Here is a 20,972-nt window from a genome sequence, read left to right on the forward strand (position 1 = left end):
TACATCATTGTCCTCATTTCAATGATATATCAACAAGACATCATTGTCCTCATTTCAATGATATATCAACAATACATCATTGTCCTCATTTCAATGATATATCAACAATACATCATTGTCCTCATTTCAATGATATATCAACAAGACAGTGTCCTCATTTCAATGATATATCAACAATACATCATTGTCCTCATTTCAATGATATATCAACAAGACATCATTGTCCTCATTTCAATGATATATCAACAAGACAGTGTCCTCATTTCAATGATATATCAGCAATACATCATTGTCCTCATTTCAATGATATATCAACAATACATCATTGTCCTCATTTCAATGATATATCAACAAGACATCATTGTCCTCATTTCAATGATATATCAACAATACATCATTGTCCTCATTTCAATGATATATCAACAAGACATCATTGTCCTCATTTCAATGATATATCAACAAGACAGTGTCCTCATTTCAATGATATATCAACAATACATCATTGTCCTCATTTCAATGATATATCAACAAGACAGTGTCCTCATTTCAATGATATATCAACAAGACATCATTGTCCTCATTTCAATGATATATCAACAAGACATCATTGTCCTCATTTCAATGATATATCAACAATACATCATTGTCCTCATTTCAATGATATATCAACAAGACAGTGTCCTCATTTCAATGATATATCAACAAGACAGTGTCCTCATTTCAATGATATATCAACAAGACATCATTATCCTCATTTCAATGATATATCAACAAGACAGTGTCCTCATTTCAATGATATATCAACAAGACATCATTGTCCTCATTTCAATGATATATCAAAATAATAATAAGCGACACAGTAGGCGACACGATGCTACTAGCTTAAAAAAATACATGTTAATTTTGCACCTATGGTATAATGTGGTAGCGGATGAATTTAGAACAGTGATTCAACTCGAGGCAAACTATTGTGTGCATTAAGTAAGGGATAATGTATATTGAGGCGGTGATTACGGGGGAAATAATGACCGACAGGTGATGATTGAGCCCGACGCGCAGCGGAGGGCTTAATCATCACCTGAAGGTCATTATTTCCCAGTAATCACCGCCTCAATATACATTATCCCACTTAGAACACGGCCTACAACTAAATCATTCAATAATCTGACAAAAATAATTATTCAAATTGATTTTTTAATAGCGTTTTCAACGACAAAGCGGTTTCATTCGTAATTGGCACACAAGACACCACAGCTGCAACTGGTTGGCCTAATTAGTAGTGTTTGCTGACAAAAAGCTCTTATCAACTGATTAATCCAGGTGTGGCAGAGCAGCGGTCGGTTGTCGAGAAATAATAACCGGTGAATCTTGTTGATTGACCAATCAGAATCGAGTATTCAAGAGAGCCGTGTTCTAAGCGGTTTTAACGCACACCTGGCGGCTAATCAGAAAAGAGTATTCACCCAGACCATTAGAAACTCTGTCGTGATTTCTCACCTGCTGCTCTTCAAAGGCTTCCAAAGGTCTTCAAGAGGGAAAGACATCATTTATATTCTGTAGTGAAGCAGGTGGTGTGTGCGTGTGCATTTCTATTGTGGGGATTTGTGACAGACGAAAAAGAGGGCTCAACAGCACGATTCCCTTTGATTTGACGGTGTGTGTGTGTGTGTGTGTGTGTGTGTGTGTGTGTGTCTCTCTCTCTCTCTCTCTCTCCACAGGGTTCCATAGAGGAGCGGCTGAAGCAGCTCCAGGATGCTCACAGAGATTTTGGCCCTGGATCGCAGCACTTCCTCTCCAGTAAGGGGCCTCTTCCTCTATTTGAAGTTGGTGCCGCATGTCGCGTCAATCTGTGCCAAGGCACGCTCTCAGAGGGTGTGGGAACGGAGACGAGGTGGGCTACAATCTGTGTGATAGGGGAATACCGCTCGTGTGCGTTGTGTGTGTGGGTTGGAGGTGGAGCTGCTGGGCTATGTTCCTTTGTCTTCATCAATGGCAGCAGTCTGGTGCGATAAGCGTCCCCGCTTATGTTCATCACAAGACAAAAGTCATTGCTCTTCAAAGGCTACGGAGGGGTAGCAAGGGAGTGAAAATTGTGATATGTATTGCCTAGATGGACTGATGAAGAAATGGAAGAACTGTGCATTGTTTAGTTTTGTGTGTGTGTGTGTGTGTGTGTGTGTGTGTGTGTGTGTGTGTGTGTGTGTGTGTGTCTGTATTTGTGTGCGCGTGTGTGCCTGCTGTCCTCATCCAGTTTTGCTGCTGTCACGCTGGCTCAGAAAATGCCACACTGGGACTTATATAGCGCTCCACTGCCAGCTCAGCCTGCTATACACCCTGCAGGAATGTCTGGCTCTGCGTTTTTACTATGTGTCTCTACATCTGTGTGTCTGAATTTAAGCCAATCGTGCGATATACAGTAAGACATGTTAGTTGCACGGATCTGTTTGTGTTAGTACACGGGTCTATGTGTTTGCGTGTATTTTCCATAAAAGCAGATACACAGAGTACAGCCCGTGTTGCACTGTGTCCAAATACCATAATGGACAATGATATGGTGTGGGTGTCTGTGGGGGGGGAAGTGTGTCTGTGTCTTTGCATGCGTGTGCCTCTGTGTCCGTCTTTGTGAGTGTGTATCGTCGGCCTCTCGCTTCTTTTCGTGCAGTGTGTGTCCTCTTTCATCCCCCCACTGGACCCCTTGTGGTTCCGATTGGCGCGCTGCTAAAACGCCGCAACCCGAAAATCTGGAAACCCAGCAGCACAATGGCCTGTGTGTTTGGCTTTACTGCACCTATTGTACTGTAGGCCGGAGCGCCGCTGAGATGGTCTGAATGGTCACGATAATGCCTTTTCATGCTTGCCACAGCTATTTGACAATTGATTTCATCTCTCTGTGTGTCTGCGCAGGTTCAGTGCAGATACCATGGGAGCGCGCCATCTCCCCAAACAAAGTGCCCTATTACATCAAGTAAGTTCATCCAGTGGGTCAGTGTGGGGACTGTGGCGAGGCTGTATCAGTGTGTCAGTGTGGGGACGGTGGCGAGGCTGTGTCAGTGTGGGGACTGTGGTGAGGCTATATCTGTGTGTCAGTGTGGGGACTGTGGCGAGGCTGTGTCAGTGTGTCAGTGTGGGGACTGTGGTGAGGCTGTATCTGTGTGTCAGTGTGGGGACTGTGGTGAGGCTGTATCTGTGGGTCAGTGTGGGGACTGTGGCTAGGCTGTATCAGTGTGTCAGTGTGGGGACTGTGGCGAGGCTGTATCAGTGTGTCAGTGTGGGGACTGTGGTGAGGCTGTATCTGTGTGTCAGTGTGGGGACTGTGGTGAGGCTGTATCTGTGTGTCAGTGTGGGGACTGTGGTGAGGCTGTATCTGTGTGTCAGTGTGGGGACTGTGGCCAGGCTGTATCTGTGTGTCAGTGTGGGGACTGTGGTGAGGCTGTATCTGTGTGTCAGTGTGGGGACTGTGGTGAGGCTGTATCTGTGTGTCAGTGTGGGGACTGTGGTGAGGCTGTATCTGTGTGTCAGTGTGGGGACTGTGGCCAGGCTGTATCTGTGTGTCAGTGTGGGGACTGTGGCCAGGCTGTATCTGTGTGTCAGTGTGGGGACTGTGGCCAGGCTGTATCTGTGTGTCAGTGTGGGGACTGTGGTGAGGCTGTATCTGTGTGTCAGTGTGGGGAATGTGGCGAGGCTGTATCTGTGAGTCAGTGTGAGGACTGTGGTGAGGCTGTATCTGTGTGTCAGTGTGGGGACTGTGGTGTGTGTGCCAGACAGTGTGAGTTAATACCCTGATTCCCAACTCTTTTCATATCAAGGACAAGGATATTTACTACTCATTAGAGCCACACATCCACATTTGATGATAATATCTTGCCTCTTGGACCCAAATCTGAGAATATTTTTAATCGTTAGAACTTAGAAATGATTTTTCCAAGGCTATCTGTATTGTAGGTGAGATAAAACACAAAGTCTTCTACTCTCTCTGACTGTGTTAACTTCTTGTAAATGAAGGTGAACATCAGTCATGATGCAGATGCAAGATCCAACTTATTGTAAACTAGAAAAATGGGAACATAATTCTGCACACTGCAAATAAAAGGCGAGGACAAAAAGTGTATTTAGGTCAGAAAAACAAATGTATTGCATAATGCAAGTGAACAAAAGGAATGTATGTAGGAGACAGTTGACAGCAGCTGCTGTATCCACACTTTCCATCCTGGTACAAGTGGTTAAGTAGCCAATCAGAGCAGGTTGTTTTTTCACTCAAATAGTTCCTACACTAATCACATCAACAATCTATTAACATGGTGTCAAGAAAGAGAGTGCTTTGCTCATAAGCGCTAACAAGACCAACAATATGGGTGGGCAACCAACATGTCAACCAGTTACAATTGAGGTCCAACCTGTAGAGAAGGTAGGTAGTTTTAAATATTTAGGAATGATTTTAGACACCAATTTAAATTTCAATGAATACTCAGACTACATTTTTAAGAAGGCAATGCAAAGATTTTTCCTTCAAAGGAAATGAAATAGCTTTGACGTGAGCAACGTTTATACTAGTCTAGTGGGAACTGGGAAGTACAATTTGCTACATTACCACATGCTGGTATGGGAATGTAGGGACTCTGAGCAAAAGCAAGCTCACAAAAATAGTGAATACAGCCAGGAAGAGAAGGTAATGTACAGTATGTCTGTGAAGTTCCTAAATGTATGTATATCTGTAAAGCCAAAGACAAATTTCCATGTGAGTGGACAGTAAAGATGTTTTGCACCTTTTTAAGTTGGAAACTAAAAGCAATTCAACCAGAGAGACCATTCTTGAATGACAATGATGTATTTGATGATTAGATACATGAGCCTGTAGGCACATAAATATAGATATATTTTTGGCGATTAGACTCCATCATGACGTCAGCTTGATTATGACATCATGATCAGCAGGGGTAGATGGATGCAGCCAGAGTCGGGTTGAATATCCCCCCCGTGGAGTCTAGACCTGGTGGTGGTGAAGGTAAACTGTGTCTTGCTGGAGAAGGCTTCTGAATCTGAAGACCTCAGAGAGGACTGGAGGAGAATGGGTTGGAGGAGGGACGCAGGAACGCACTGAAACCCAGCAAGACCACACAGAGAGAAACAGGAGGCTTTTAGCTATGACAGGTAGACTAGGATAGGCTGAATGGGAAGATGTGTCTTACTCTGATTGGCTTAATCTAAGCGTTACCGCCCACAAACAGTGACGCTAGGTAAAAGCGGGAAAGGGGTGATTGATGACTGAGTTTTATGAATGAGTGGGCGTGACATTAAAGGTTTTCTCCTAACCGGGAAAGATGTGAATGATGACAGAAGGGATGAATGAGTGCCCGTGACAATTAAAGGGTTTCTCCTAGAAGCAGGAGAATGCAGGGTGATTAAGGAGTGGGTATGCCAACTAGAGGGTTTCTCCTAGGAGAGTGAATGAATGAAAAGAGAGTGAATGAATGACATTACAGTCTTCTTATAGAATTTTCGCTAAGCTTCATTAAATTACGGTAGTTTTCTTTCTGAAATAAGGAACATTTTTTTTTTTTATCCTAGCCTTTCATTTGCACTGTGCAGAATTATTTCCCCATTTTTCTAACTTCATGTGAATCAAATAATGGTGACGTTTAATGACCCATCAATTTGCTGGGGACCGCCTGGATCTCCCCCCCCACCCAAAAGGACCCCTGGTGGTCCTGCGTTGAGAACCACCACGTTGATGTACAGTATTTCAGTCCATTTGTACAGGGGGGGAATTCAAAGGGAGTAGTGGAAACAACTCTTTCTCTGAATGCAGACCTTTGTATTGAGTTACCATGAGAGAGCACATAAATATTAACTGTATCACAAAAGAACTCTATTGAGCTACTGTAAGCCATGCCAGCCATCTATTTATCCTATTATCTCATCAATACACTTCCCCATTTCAAGCACCGCCGGGTTATCAATGATCTATGCGTGTGTGTGTAGGTGCAGGTGTGCGTACTGTAAGTATGTGGCCTGGGTAGGTGTAGGTGTGCATACTCTAAGTGTGTGTGTAGGTGTAGGCGTGTGTACTAAGCATGTGTGTTTGTACAGTTTACCCCTCTACAAACGATGTGTTTATTCTCTTAATCACTTGCAGTAGAACCTCATGGGCCTTGTTTCGCCCACCCTCCCTGCTGTCTACCACTTAATTCTTTATGGGCTGTATAACTGCACTGCTGGGGGAGGGGAGGGGAGGTGAGGGGAGGGGAGGGGAGGGGGGCGGGGAATGATCTGACAGGCACTCCACTGGGCACCAATCGATGAACTCTCTCACAGGTACTGATGAGTGCAGCCCAAAACGGCCCGCGGGCCCTGGCAACCTTCCTGCTTTGGGGCTTTCTCTCATTTGTTTCGTTGTGCTTGTCTCTTATTTATTGGATCTCGTTTTTCATGCAGCATTTTCTCTGTGCCGAGTCGGCTCAGTGTGCTGCGTGCGCTAGCTAGAGGCATGCTGTAACTGTGTGTGTGTGTGCTGTAACTGTGTGTGTGTGTGTGTGTGTGTGTGTGTGGGTGCGTGTGTGTGTGTGTGTGTGTGTGTGTGCTGTAACTGTGTGTGTGTGTGTGTGTGTGTGTGTGTGTGTGTGCGTGTGTGCGTGTGTGTCTGTCTGTCGGGGGGGGGGGATTTAATGACGTGTTCATGTAGTAGTGTCTGTAGTGTGTTAAGCCCGTTACAGACAGTATGTCGTGTCAGTGCACAGAGCAGAGGAGCTATGTAGTGGCGCGATGTGGCAACTATGATGCCTGACTTCTTTATCATGTCTTTGACGTATGTCTACTCTTGACAGGCTTGTAAACAATGTTTACTCTACCCCGCTCCCCTACCTCTCTCTCATACCTGTCTCTCTCACTGCTCTCTGATCTCTCTGCTTTCGCAGCTCGCCTCGGCTGCCTCTCTGCTCGTTTCTCTACTCTAAATTGCCTTCGGGGATTATTAAAGTTGAATTGAATTGAATTTACCTTGATCTTCTGGCCTGCAGATTTGTACTTTCTTTCTGTTTTGCTTCACAACCTCCTCCGCCTTTATTCCATTGTTGTGTCTGTTTTCTTCCCTGGCAGCCATCAGGCGCAGACAACGTGCTGGGACCATCCAAAGATGACAGAGTTGTACCAAGCACTGGGTGAGTAAGGAGACAATTAAAGCATCCTCTGAGTCACGCTCACTCGCCCCCGAGACCCCCACTGGGCTGCAGCGGCAACCGGCAAACGCGGACCCACCGGGCTCGTGTTCTGAAGGCCCCCATCACACAGCTCATTAAGGGCTGTGTGTTGCAGACACCTCAGGGACGACAGTGCCACTGTCATTAACCTACCGGGCCCAATTTGCCAGCGCTGTGATTGCTTCTTGCCTAGCCTTTAATTAATTGTGATTAAACAACATCATGTGTCTTGCTGTTAATTTGATCTGACACTGGGAGCTCCTGGAGCACATAGTCGCTCTCGCATACGCGCTTTCACGGGCGCATACGCACGCGTTCCGGACGCGCGCGTGCGTGCGCCTCGACACATGAACAGATAATATTAGCACTGCAGTATAGTCCACACACTATGTAGTCACACTAATGAGTTGATGGTGTGATAAACAGGTGGAAAACGGGGAGAGGCGGGGCCCGGGGGGGAGGGCAGATAGGGTGGTCTAACTCTGCCGTGCGGGGGGGCAGATAGGGTGGTCTAACTCTGCTGTGCGATGGGGTGGTTGTTTTTTTCTCTCATCTCCTCATTTAGCCTAATCTCTTTCTATCTCTCTCTCCCCCTCTCCATTAGCGGATCTGAACAACATCAAGTTCTCGGCGTACAGAACAGCCATGAAGCTACGGCGAGTGCAGAAGGCGCTGAGACGTACGTATTTCATCCAGCGTGTTTATAGCTGTAACGCGGGGAGCGGCTGTTATCGGCCACACCGTCATCAATCCTATATGACGTGCTGCCTTCAGGGAGCCGATACTGCGATTAGCTGTGGCGTGCGCTTTTTATCCAGTTGTCGAAGGAATCTTAAATCCCCTCTACACTATTTAGAAATAATCGAATGCCTCCTTCTGTCCTCTCTCGGGTTAATCAATAGTTTCTATCGGGCCAGGAGTAGCTACAGCCACTCCAACACTGGATTCCTCCCCCCATTTGCATCCATTAGTGCCTGGATCATTGTCATGCTGGGTAATTAGAGCTATTAATTGGTCCATTTGACTTACAATAGGAAAGGCAATTAGACTGCGCTGCATGGTTGAGGCATATACGCGTGGCCCTTCAGGGTCACAGCTCCCGGTTTATCCTGCTCTCTCTCTCTCTCTCTCTGTCTCTCCCTCACTACCGCCTCCCCTGCCTGTTCATGATTCTTCCATTCGTTCTCCACACCTCCAGGCCTGTTTTTTCCTGATCCCTCAATTTCCTGCTCCTCTCCATTTTTCTCGCTGCCTCCAACCCGGCCTTTCTTTCTCTCCTTCCCTCACTCACCGTCTCTTCCTAGCGTGCGTGATCTGCTGTCCTGTGTGTCCCCCACCGATCATCCTCGTGGCCGCTGCCTCGCTACAGGCGGACAATATCCTCTTTCACACTTGTCTCCATTCATATTCTCCACCCACTCTCCTCCTCTCTCTCTCTCTCTCTCTCTCTCTGCTGTATCTTTCTTGCACCCGCCCCCCTCCACCTCTCCCTCGCCCCCTCTCCTCCCGTCTTGTCTCGCTGCAATAGGCTATAAAAGCTGGGCATGCCGGACCGCTGAGAGAAGCCTCCCACTCCATTCCTCTTGTGCCTCTTGCTCCTCCGCTCTCTTATCTCACTCTCTTCTGGTCTGCTTGTCGATATCGTTGCAACAAAAAAAAGACATTTAATTGCCCGTCCTGCCGTAATGGCTGCAGAGTTCTCTGCGTTTCTGCTCTGTACTCTTGTGAATGATTGAGCAGCGCTGCTGTGTGAGCGCCCATCTGAAATGCATTTTTGTGTGATTCCCTCCCTTAACCCTGAGAACACTCACAGCCGTCTCCTCTGTCTGCGCCGTCTCAATATGGTGCGATCCAATTATAGCTGGCATCAGAGGACACCCTTTAGCTGCACTGCTCGGGACGGACGGGCCCTTCAAATTAGTTTAGACCAGACAAATCCAATTCCGTGTCACTCCTCTTGAAACATCTGGCACGGCTTAAGTGGGTAAAAAGGTGAATATAATAAGCACTGCTATCGCCCAATGCTCTTATTTGCTGGTTGAGGATGGGGGGGATGATGCTTTGCCTTTGTGTGTGTGTGTGTGTGTGTGTGTGTGTGTGTGTGTGTGTGTGTGTGTGTGTGTGCGTGCGTGCGTGCGTGCTTGCGTGCGCGCGCGCGTGTATTATCGTGCTACAGTACTTTTTCTCTGTGTCTACAAGCTCATGCTCAGTGTCTGGTTTCATTATATACCTTCTTCCAAAATATTTGGATCTTTCAACTTTGCCCTGCGTTTGGATCCAAATATAAGTATTTAAATGTCTGTGTGTGTGTGTGTGCGTGTGTGTGTGTGTGTGTGTGTGTGTGTGTGTGTGTGTGTTTGTGTGTGTGTGTGTGTGTGTCCATCGAAATGAGCGTTCAATTTAGATCATCGAAATCACAAGCAGAATCGCAATTCTCCCAGTATTTTCTTTTCTCTTCACCCCTGCCTATTTGCTCCCGTCAAACAACAACAACAAAACAATATTGTGGACGCATGGCCGTAACTAGCTATGAGGACGGGGAGGTCCGGACCTCCCCTAATATTTCAGAGAAAAAAATAAAACAATCTGCATGGAAAAGCATGAAAAACACGGGATCGCTTTTATTTTGAAACGAAAGATCAGGCAGGAAGTCATCTGACGCCGCGTCCGCGGTAACTTGATTCCAAGAGAGCAGCAGCATGGTGGTGAGTGATGACTGTCTGTCTGCCTGGCGAGATAATTGAAGGTGAGCGAGCTGCGAGACAGTGAGCGAGTGAACGACAGACAGTGAGTGACACTGACAGATTTTTTTAGCAACAACCAAGAAAGTGTCTAGTCTGTCTCTTAACTCATTGAGTGCCAGCCACTTTTGGAGAACGGACGCTCCCAGTGCCAGAGTTTCAGAGCGTTTTCAGTGATTTCTCGAGGCCCACAGAATATTGTGTGATATTACTATGTAAACACTGAACACGCACAAAGAACGATGAGACTCTATTCTATCATCTGCAAAAAAAAGTTTATTGATCCCATTTTCCGTTCTTTAGTTATGAGCCGGAGAAGATAGCTTGATTCATCCAAAAAAAGTAATTTTTTTCTAGAAGCTGAGATAATTGGCCTTTTGTGAAATTAAACATTTCAAGCACACACTGACTCTGAAGCTAATCTTTTCTAATGTAGTCACACCTCAAAAATAATTTCCTTCAATAAAACAGTTTAGGCCAGGGAATTTTGTTTGGCAGAATAATATTTTTAGCTACAACCAGCAGCGCTGGCCCCTGCGTGCGCTGCTGGTTGCAGCTTCTTGCTGGTCTTGATTTGCTGCTGGTGGGCATCGGATATTCTGGCTTGCGTTTGTCAATCCTGTCCTGCTGCCTGGGTCTGTCTGGGTGTTGCGTGCTGCTCTGCGTGCCCCCCCCCCCCCCCCCCCCGCCCCGCCCCGCCCCGCCCCGCCCCGCCCCGCCTCGCCTCAACTGCACACTCCTCCTCCTGTCTGTGGTGGCTCTCTGCTGAGTTTGCTGTGCGCACAGTGAAGGGTGCAGCTTTTTTACAGCGTTCCGCGTGTGTTTGTCACCGGCAACGATGCTTCCAGTTGAGAATAATAACTCCACGGTGTGGATGTGCGGATGTGCTGTCGCAACCGACACAGAGCGGCTCAATTGTGGGAGCAGATTGGCTGCTGCAGGCACAGCTGCAGTAACGTGCTTCAGCATATCGATGCATACGGATGCGATGCGATTTCCGTTTCCATAACGACTTCTTCTTTGTTTTTTCCTTGCCTTTCTGTTATGTGGAGAGCACTGTCGCCACCTAAGGGTTCTGTAAAATAGGTTATAGACCTCCAATAGCTACAATAGTTGTACCAGAGATGTATCAGGGATTGATCCACGTCCCACCGTCAAAAAACGCAATTGACGACAACCGTCGTCATTGGCACTCTACGTCAGTATTTGAATTGACGACAGCTGTCGTCATTGGCATTCAATGAGTTAAGTAATGTTACCTGTGTGACACGTTGGGATGCTACTGGCTAATCATGCATGATGCCAATTGCCAAGCTCCCGAAGTCAGGTATGCAGGTGGCTATATGCATGGTTTCAGTTTCATGACCCAATAAGTAACAAAAAGAGGTGGTGTAAAGTTAAAAACAACATAATATATTTTATTTTATTTTTCAATCGTTCCTATCAGGAATAAATAAATGTCCCTCTGTATGTTTTTTTTTATTATCGATGATGACTTTGTGTGTTGTGTACGGCTTGGGTTGTGTACCTGTGTTTGTAGGTGTCATTTTGATATGAATTTGGCTAAAACAGTTTGTGTTTGTTAGTTACAATTATGTTGACAGGAGAGCTGAGCAGGTGGTGACATGAAAGAGAATATACTGAATAATGACATCACAACAGTATAATCTTAATGTTGATTTAAAATGATATATTACTCTAAATATGACTAAAAAAGGGGGGAAAAAACCCTCAAAATTTTTTCGGCCGCGCCTTAATGGGCGCCGCCGAATCCGCCTCCCCTTGCTGGACCTCCCCTATTTCGGAACCCTAGTTACGGCCCTGTGTGGACGGGCTCACCAGTATGTGTGTGTATACTTGAGCCTTTATGCTTGGTTGTAATCCCAAAATGTTCTAGTGCACAGCTGCATACAGATGAGTTGATTGTTCTCAGGTGTCTGTGTATGCATGTGGATTTACAAATTGTGTGCGTGTGTGTGTGTGTGTGTGTGTGTGTGCGTGCGCGTGTGTGTGTGTGTGTGTGTGTGTGTGTGTGTGTGTGTGCACGTGTGTGTGTGTGTGTTTGTGTGTCCTGACTCTAGAGGTAGACTGTCTTCCTGATCTGTACACGGACCAGGCTTTCCAAGATAAATATTCCAAGTATCAACCACGACTTGAAATTATAACCAACTTTGGGGGGGTCAGCTCGCCATTCCGAAGTGTCGGCATTCCGATCATTGACTTCTATGCTTTCGGAGAGGCGGCCCTTTTTATCTCCAAAAAATGTTTCGCCGAGAGGTTAGGTTCTGGGGGAGGTTAGGCTTAGGCGTGGGGGGTGGGAGAGGTTAGGTTTAGGGTTAGGGTCTGGGGGAGGGTTCTTTCGCAATGGCGAGACAGATCTCAATTTTGTCGGAATGCCAGTATTTCGGAGTGCCGACATTTCGGAATGCCGAGGTGTCCCCAACTTTGGGTGCAGATGTAGACTCTGTGTGCTCATATTTGGAAGCCTGAGCCATGTACATCAATTAACCATTAGTGGTCTGAACATTGGAGCAAAGCCAAAAAGCTTGCCAAATACTGCTCTGTTTCAGCTGTCATAGGCAGCCTGACTGTGTGCCAAATACTGCTCTGTTTCAGCTGTTATAGGCAGCCTGGCTGTGTGGAGGAGAAGGTGCTATGTGTACCCTTAGGTGCCCATGAACTGTCTAACCCGTTATATTCGATTCTCTGTAATTTCAATATAATTTGTGGAATCAAACAAATAATTCAATGTGTGTGTGTGTGTGTGTGTGTGTGTGTGTGTGTGTGTGTGCGTGTGTGCGTGTGTGTGCTCAGTGGATGTGGTGGCGCTGGGCAGCCTGGGGGAGGTGTTCCGGGAGCAGGGCATGCAGCAGGGGGAGCAGGTGATGGAGGTGGTGGAGGTGATCCATGCCCTCACGGCGCTGTACGAGCGGCTGGAGGACGAGAGCTCCGTCCCCGTCAACATCCCCCTCTGTGTGGACATGTGCCTCAACTGGCTGCTCAACGTCTACGACAGGTACCGGGTGACTTGTAGGGCTGCCTGCAAGGCAACTAACCATTATTTTCATTATGTTTTAATATATAATTTATATTTAATCATAATATATCTAATATTATATTTTAGTCTATAAAATGTCAGAAAATGGTGAAAAAATGTCAATCACTTTTTCACCAAAGCTTCAGATGTCTTGTTTTGTCCACAACCTAGATATTCAGTTTACTGTCATCGAGGAGTAAAGAAACCACAAAATATTCATATTTAAGAAGCTGGAACGAGAGAATTTTGGTATATTTGTCTATATAATAATATTAGTCTAAAAGGATGAATCGATTATTTAAAAAAATGTTGCCAATTAATTTTCTATCGATCGATTAATCAATTAATCAACTAATGGTTGCAGGTCTAGTGACTTGGGCTGAGATGTGCTCTCACTCGAGCAAGCAGCATAGTGGAACTGTGTCACAGAGTGGAAACAAACTTTGAGTGTGTGTGTGTGTGTGTGTGTGGGGGGGGGGGGGGGGGGGTTGCGTCCAGGTTCACTTCCACTGCATGCGGACACACACCGAGTTACGATTTGTAATCTCGCCCCGCTTCTAAACAATTACCATAAAAACTATCTTAATCAATTCGATACAGTCCAAGGACAACAATCTGTTTGTATATTGATGTAATTGCTTCGGTGCTTTGTCGTACAGGGATCTATAAAGGAGCAGCATGGCTGAGTCCAGGCAGAAGGCCAATCATGGCCTCTTGAGACACCGTACAAACAAATCCTCTTTCACACTCTGTCCATTCAGATTCACACCCTCTTTTGCTTTTGATTGATCATCTTTTGCTTCCATTGACGATAATAAATACAGAGAGGCCCAAAGCAGAAATAGAGGAAGAACCCCTCGAATGCTGCAAATATACTCTGTAGCTCTTAACTACTTGCTGCTAATGAGGGAAAATCAGAGTTTTTACACTCCACATCAATTTCAGTAATTACTTTTTTCCAATAAACAATACTGCTGAATCGAGGTGTGTGTCTGTGTAGGGGTGTGTGTGTGTTTGCATATTTGTGTGTGAGCATGTGCGCTTGGGTACAGCGTACACCCCAGTGCGTGTGTGTCCTCAGCTCCTCCAGAGGCGTGGCCCACAGGCAGGGTGTGCAGGGGTGCGGTGTCCCCTCGAGCGGCACTGGTTTACATATTGAAGATGGCATACTACTGTATACGCGGCACACTGCAGAGAGAGTGTATGAGAGGTGCTGACAGCCCGTCCTCCCCATGTACAGTATCCCCCAGGTCTCCTGGGCGCACTCGCTCAGAGGCTAATAGCGGGGAGAGAGACAGTAATGCGACTCCTTACGACTTCTCATGTTTCTTCGTATGACGCTAATGTTCGCGGTCCGGCTCGAATGGTTTGCCGTGAGTAATGTTACTGTATGTCCTCGGGGCAAATAAAAAAACTGCCTGCATGTTGCCCCCACTTTGCCATTCGTCCCATTCAAAGCGCACTGTCTCTGGCCATCCGGCTCTGAAATCTGAACTCACACTATAATTCAATTTTATACTCCGTGGATCATCTGATGTTCCCTGAGTTCTTCATTTCACACTTAGCGATTCAGATGAAGGTTCCATAAGCCTGTGTCTTCTCAGCTGGGCGGGTAAAATCGTCTAGCTGGAGCTGTAAACTCACACTGCGCTCTGTGCCGGGCGTGTTTGCCTCTCAAATCCAGCCTTTCCCTTTCTCCCCTCACCCCCCACCCCCACACCAATCTCCCCCCACCCCCACCCCCCCCACCAATCTCCCCCCACCCCCCCCACCCCACCCCCCCACCAATCCCCCCCACCCCCACCCCCCACCCCCCCCCACCAATCCCCCCCCACCCCCACACCCCACCCCCCCCACCAATCTCCCCCCACACCCCACCCCCCACCCCCCCACCAATCCCCCCCCACCCCCACACCCCTCACCCCCCACCCCTCACCCCCAGCCAGAAAAATCAAACATGACCCATTTATGCTCGGGTCAGAGCACAACAGCATCCGACTCACTGGTCCTGCTGCTGGCCAGTGATCAGACTGTTTATTCATTTGGGGGCAGCCTTTCTGATCATGACAAAGTACTTCGATTGTGTGTGTGTGTGTGTGTGTGTGCGTGTGCGTGTGCGTGTACGTGTTTGTGTGCGTGCGTGTGTGTGATTTTGTGTGTGTGTGTGTGTGCGTGTGCGTGTTTGTGTGCGTGCATGTGTGTGTGTGCGTGTGCGTGTGCGTGTTTGTGTGCGTGTGTGTGATTGTGTGTGTGTGTGTGTGTGTGTGTGTGTGCGTGCGTGCGTGCGTGTGCGTGTTTGTGTGCGTGCGTGCGTGTCCCTAAGTGACATTGTGATATATGTGGGCTTATTTCTCTTCTGGTCATATTCCCGTGGATGTAACACTTCATCAAGTTCCTACAGTATAGTGACATTAGTCACTGTGGGTGATCTCAAATAGCCTGGGTAAACCCATCCCCCACGTGACCTGCTCTCAGACCTGTTCTCAGTCACTATGTGACTGAGAACTGTCTATGTGCTAGTGACTGGGAACTGAGAGAGCAGGTCACGTGGTGGCTGGGTTTACCTAGGCTAGATCTCAAATACAATTTCACACTATGACACTCACCTGTACTGTGCTGCCTTGACCCATATAATTCCTCCACACATCGTCCCTCCTGGCAGGGCTCGACCAACTTGTGAATATATATCTAAGACACAGTACACCTCAGTTTGAGATCATTCACTGTTCAAAAACTGTAACCGTGTCACTTTGATCCCCCCCCCCCCACTCCCCCTACCCCCACTAGTGGTCGGAACGGGAAAATGCGTGTCCTCAGCTTCAAGATGGGATTGGTGAGCCTGTGCAACGCAGACGTCCAGGAGAAGTACAAATGTGAGTGTGACGCTGGCTCATGTGCCCTCATCAGAATGCATCTCTTCACCTGCAAACAATCGGGCCAAAAACAAAACATCCCTGATTGCCAGCATTACATAAAGATCCACCACATCCACTTAGTCTAATGGAGCAAATTACTCTGCCGCCATGATGGAAAAAGCTCTCTTTTACTTCTACAAAGTACACCAAGGGCCAAGCAGGACGGCCTGCCAAACACACCATGCATGCAGACTCTCCCTCTCTCTCTCTCTCTCTCTCTCCACTCTCTCTCTCTCTCTCTCTACTCTCTCTCTCTCTCTCTACTCTCTCTCTCTCTATTCTCTCTCTCTCTCTCTCTCTCTCTCTCTACTCTCTCTTTCTCTCTCTCTACACTCTCTCTCTCTCTCTACTCTCTCTCTCTCTCTCTCTCTCTACACTCTCTCTCTCTCTCTACTCTCTCTCTCTCTACTCTCTCTCTCTCTCTCTACTCTCTCTCTCTCTATTCTCTCTCTCTCTCTACTCTCTCTTTCTCTCTCTTCTCTCTCTCTACACTCTCTCTCTCTACTCTCTCTCTCTCTCTCTACACTCTCTCTCTCTCTCTCTCTCTACTCTCTCTCTCTCCCTCTCTCTCTCCCCCATCAGCCCTTCTTCAACCCTCAACTAGCAAAGAGCTCAGGCACTTACTGCCTGCTTCTTTCGATTTTCAATTATGCTATAATATTTCATTGGTCTTGCTGCGCTCCAGAGTAGCAGGGCTTTCACTGTTTATTTGTACCCCCAGTTTACGAGTGGGCCTGTAAATACAGGCAAAGTGGAGAGTGAGAATTGGAACTGTGCTGCGGGTAGTTGGATCCAGATCAGCGTGTAGCCGGATACCAGTTCTCAGACAATGCTGCCAGAGCCGTGCCAGGCTTATTCACACTTGGCAGGCCATCTGTGTCAGCTCATAAAGACTGAATGGCAACAGATTTGGACTCACTGCAATGGTCTTCCAGGTGCATCAGCCTTCTTCTTCTGGGTTCTCTCTGATTCATCTCATTCTTGCCACCTCCACACTTTGGTCAAATACTATCTACAAATATTTATTTTTTCTCAAGCATTTGCATCAACCGAGTTAGTGTCACAGTTGTCAGTTGGTTAGGCTGGGCTCATACCTTGAAAAAAGCGATATATTTTTCACGACTCATTTCAAAAGTAATATTATTACTTTACTTATAGCTCTATAGGAGCAGCTTTTTTTTTAATACTATCTATTATTTTACTTGTCACACCACCCAACGTTGGCAGTGACATCCTCAACCTTTCTAGCATCAGGAAACTCTCCACCTTCCCCGCATGCTTTTGTGTGAATAATCAGAGTTAACCAAATAAGCGTTGATATCTAATGTTATATTCAGCACTTTGCTCCATCACACGGAAGCAGTTGGGTGCTGCCACATGCTTCTGCTGATCGAATCCTGAATCTGACGCCAGCTCCCCGACTCTGTCTCCTCTTCTGCTTCCCTACTGTCCCCAAAAAGACAAGAAAAAGTGGGTTAGATATTTCAGCTTCAATGTTATAATTAGAGGGGGTGATGACAAAAGTAACAACATCGGCCCAAATAAACTTCATTAGAGTACTTAAAACACTGAACTTCATTGTCAAACTAAAACTCAACCCAAACTTATTTTTTAAATTGTTAACTGTTACTTTAAACTGAAATGGTAATTGGTTACACTATTCGTTATTGTAGTGAGTAATAAAATGACTGTAGTGTTCTTACCATATAACACGGGAACCCGACTCATCTACATAATGTATGTTGTTTACAAATCCTGTTTGAGCCATGTCTCAGCTAGCCTCCCTTACCAGACTATCTCTGTTTCACGCTGTACCAGCCGAGGAGAGAGTCTGGCTGTTCTTATTCTCACTCTGGTCTAGCGGGGGGGAAAGGTTCTGTTACCTTTACAACCATCCACGGAAAGTACCAAGCAGGCCTGCTTTATTGGTCTAGGTCTCAGCTCATACAGAGACGCCCTGCTGGTTTAGACACATCTAATTGAGATGAATGCTCCAAAACGACTCGCCTGAGTCTGTTTAGTTGACTGGGATGTTTACAACACCGCAGGCGGTTTCTGTCAGATCTAATAGGCTTTTAGAAAGTCTCCTTAAAACAGTCATGGCTAACACTCTGAATCTGAACCTTCTAAAAGGTTTTGCCTAGGGCTGGGGCGATATGGCCTAAAAGTCAAATCAAAAATGTTCTCTTTTTTTATACCTAAACCCGATTTGAAATGACAAACAAATGAAGTCTATGAAAAATAGATGAAACCCCAGCGCATCTGTAATGGATTTCCACCGGGGCCCCTTCTTATCATAATGGGATGCGGCTAATGTGACCTCCTTTTTAGCAGCCGTTTGGGGGCTGCCTGCCGCTAGCTCGTGCATCTCGCAGTGCCACACTCTTCTCCACTCAGCTGCTCCCCTGTCGGAGATGCCGGAATAAATTTGTCATACTGCTGCCTTGAGTTTCCACAGACTTTAAGCAAACTTTACAACGGACAGTAGTTCGCTCTACACCCGAGGTTGCAACACAGAACTACTTCCAAACAAGCTCCTCGCTTGCAGAAGCGTGTTGCCGTCTTGGTATTGCGTTTGAATTTGTGGGGGAATCTCGGTGGGCGTTGTTATCATCTGCAGAAGCTCAGGGAAGCGGTGGGGCATGGTTGATAGAGCGACCCGTGCCGTTAAAGTGATTCTCGATTTTAATTTGCACACATCCTCCGAAACCATACATTTGAATTAATTGATCAAATCGATTTTTCGCCCCAGCCCTAGTTTCGTCGTCTGAAATACACCTCCGCTCTGGTTATCAGGAATCCATAGAGGAGTCTGTTTAACATGCAGGTGTTAGTGGCGACTGTCATCCCTGTCAGGGTGAATGAGTTCACAGAGGGAGGCATGGAGGGGACAGGGTCCTGTGGTTCTTATAGTGGCAGTGTGCAGCAGCACCTCCACACGCCTGTCAGCATCCATCTCCTCAGCGACAGGCAGAGGCACGAGTGCCCCGGTGAACGCCTCATTTCAATCCTGACAAGACTCCACTTATGCAGCTCTTTCATCTGCAAGTAGACCAGCCAGCCCGCCCATACTGATTTCCCTCTGCATCTGTATTTCACAAAACTGAGTTTTATTCCACAGCACACTATTTGTTTTCTGTTTTTATTTTTTAGAACATCTTGTCTGAAATGTATGAGCCATGATTTCAAATGACAGATTCCACTCTAAAAATGTTGCTGTTGGTTCTTGTGTTGCAAAAGTCTGCAATGTAAATGATATGGCATGATGAGTTTTTGTGTTCGTGCCATTTTGCAAGACCAAGGAGTCATATTTTCCAAATTGTGGATGCCTGCTAGGTTTTGAGATGGCATTTTAAACGAAATGGAACGAGATTTTAAATTACATTTAGAATAGCACAGAACATGCAACAATAAATACAAAGGCCCTGATTCAACAGATGGGATTTTTCCATGCATACAAAGGCGGAGAACAATTGATGTTACACTCACCAGTGCATTTACAGAGTAGGTTTGATACGTTGGTGTGTTTGTCTCCCGGTGGCTGCAGACTTGTTCCGTCAGGTGTCTGGTCCTGGAGGTCTGACAGACCAGCGCCACCTCAGCCTGCTGCTCCATGAGGCCATCCAGATCCCCCGCCAGCTGGGCGAGGTGGCTGCCTTCGGGGGCAGCAATGTGGAGCCCAGCGTCCGCAGCTGCTTCCGCGTGGTGAGGATACAGACACCAGTGGGTGTGCAATTTGCTGTTTGCCACGTACATGTAGGCCTGTCATGATAACTAGGCCTGTCACAATAACTACTTGGTCGATATATCGTCCCAGAAATAATTGCGATAAATTATATTATTGACATTTTAGGTTTTTGTGTGTTTGCCACTGATAAAATAATAATGCAAGTACACCCTTTCAAATAGCAATATACTTTTCATTCTTAATCCTCTAGACCCGCAGTAGAATTCTAGAATGTTGCTGCAGTTCACTCGGAATTCTCGCCTAAATAAGCATTTTCTTGCTCATTCCAAACAAACAGCTATCTCAAAACAAACAAAATGGCGATTCTCGAGTAACACCTTATCTTCACCTGGTTCACTCTGTGTGTGTGTGTGTGTGTGTGTGCGTGCGTGTGCGCGTGTGCGTGCGTGCATGCATACGTGTGTGGGTGTGTGTGCGAGTGTGTGGGTGGGTGCGCTGTGTGTGTGAGCGACGAGAAGACGGAAGCAAGGTGACAACCAGTAATGACAACAAAACATGTCTCAGCATAGGTTCTTCTCATGTAAACACACAAACACAACGGGCAATTATTGAGGTCAGAAAAAGATATTGAGGTCATGTCCATATATCTCAGGATCAGTCGATTCATTCATTATTGTGACAGGCCTACGCACATGCACACATCCTATGCACAATGGGTGCAGAGCATATCAGCCCTCTGGATAGAGACACTGCGTCATCATTCAGAAGCCACGCCCAAGACGGGGGAAAACAGAAAGCCCCCCTCCAATCCTGGCGTTCTCCTGTGTCACGTGCATGGTTGCGTGTTGCACAAAAAGATCGTATATACGGAACATGAACACTCCAACTTACTTCCTTGACAGCTAGATCCACATTTTTCTTCTCGCCAATTCCCAATGGCTTCCTTGTTTTGCTCAGGAGTACAAAAAAACTTTAACTGGCGATTTTTTAACATTTGTTGTCTGCGCAGCCCACCACACAACAGCTTTTAGCTATGTTTAATTCAAGGAAAATGACGCTGGTGTGTGGAAATGAACGGAGCTTTTCCCCCATGATGGGCGTGGCCTATTTCATGCAGTGTCTCTATGACACTATCTCTAACATGCTTTGTGGGCATTCCCAAACTGGATAGTTACGGCATTAACAAACACAAAACCTCTTGTGGCTCTATCTTGGTGTTCTATCTTGGTGCTGTTCAATTCTGGAGGCAAGTGAGAGACCAATCAGGATTGCGTAGTTACTGTATGTTGTAAAACCAATGCTTGACAATGCTAGTTTCAAAACTTCAGAGAATCAAAAGCTTGCTTGCTCACATGAGACTTTTGAAGGCAGCTTGAAAGGCCATCTATTCAAAGTATC

The 20,972-nt window shown here is 46.4% G+C and overlaps 1 protein-coding gene across 1 annotated transcript in view; it reads left to right on the forward strand.

Moving 5' to 3' along the window:
• Window positions 1-20,972, forward strand: part of drp2 (dystrophin related protein 2) — an 81,850-nt gene that overhangs the window by 40,210 nt on the left and 20,668 nt on the right. Inside the window, exons 7-13 of the mRNA XM_083651929.1 lie at window positions 1,719-1,797; window positions 2,905-2,965; window positions 7,093-7,154; window positions 7,798-7,872; window positions 12,749-12,950; window positions 15,759-15,844; window positions 19,434-19,591. Coding sequence (XP_083508055.1) covers window positions 1,719-1,797; window positions 2,905-2,965; window positions 7,093-7,154; window positions 7,798-7,872; window positions 12,749-12,950; window positions 15,759-15,844; window positions 19,434-19,591 — 723 coding nt within the window. The remainder of the gene's footprint in view (window positions 1-1,718; window positions 1,798-2,904; window positions 2,966-7,092; window positions 7,155-7,797; window positions 7,873-12,748; window positions 12,951-15,758; window positions 15,845-19,433; window positions 19,592-20,972) is intronic.

This window comes from Poromitra crassiceps, assembly GCF_964638095.1.
Source record: "Poromitra crassiceps genome assembly, chromosome: 15".
In the NCBI taxonomy this organism is placed as follows: domain Eukaryota; kingdom Metazoa; phylum Chordata; class Actinopteri; order Beryciformes; family Melamphaidae; genus Poromitra; species Poromitra crassiceps.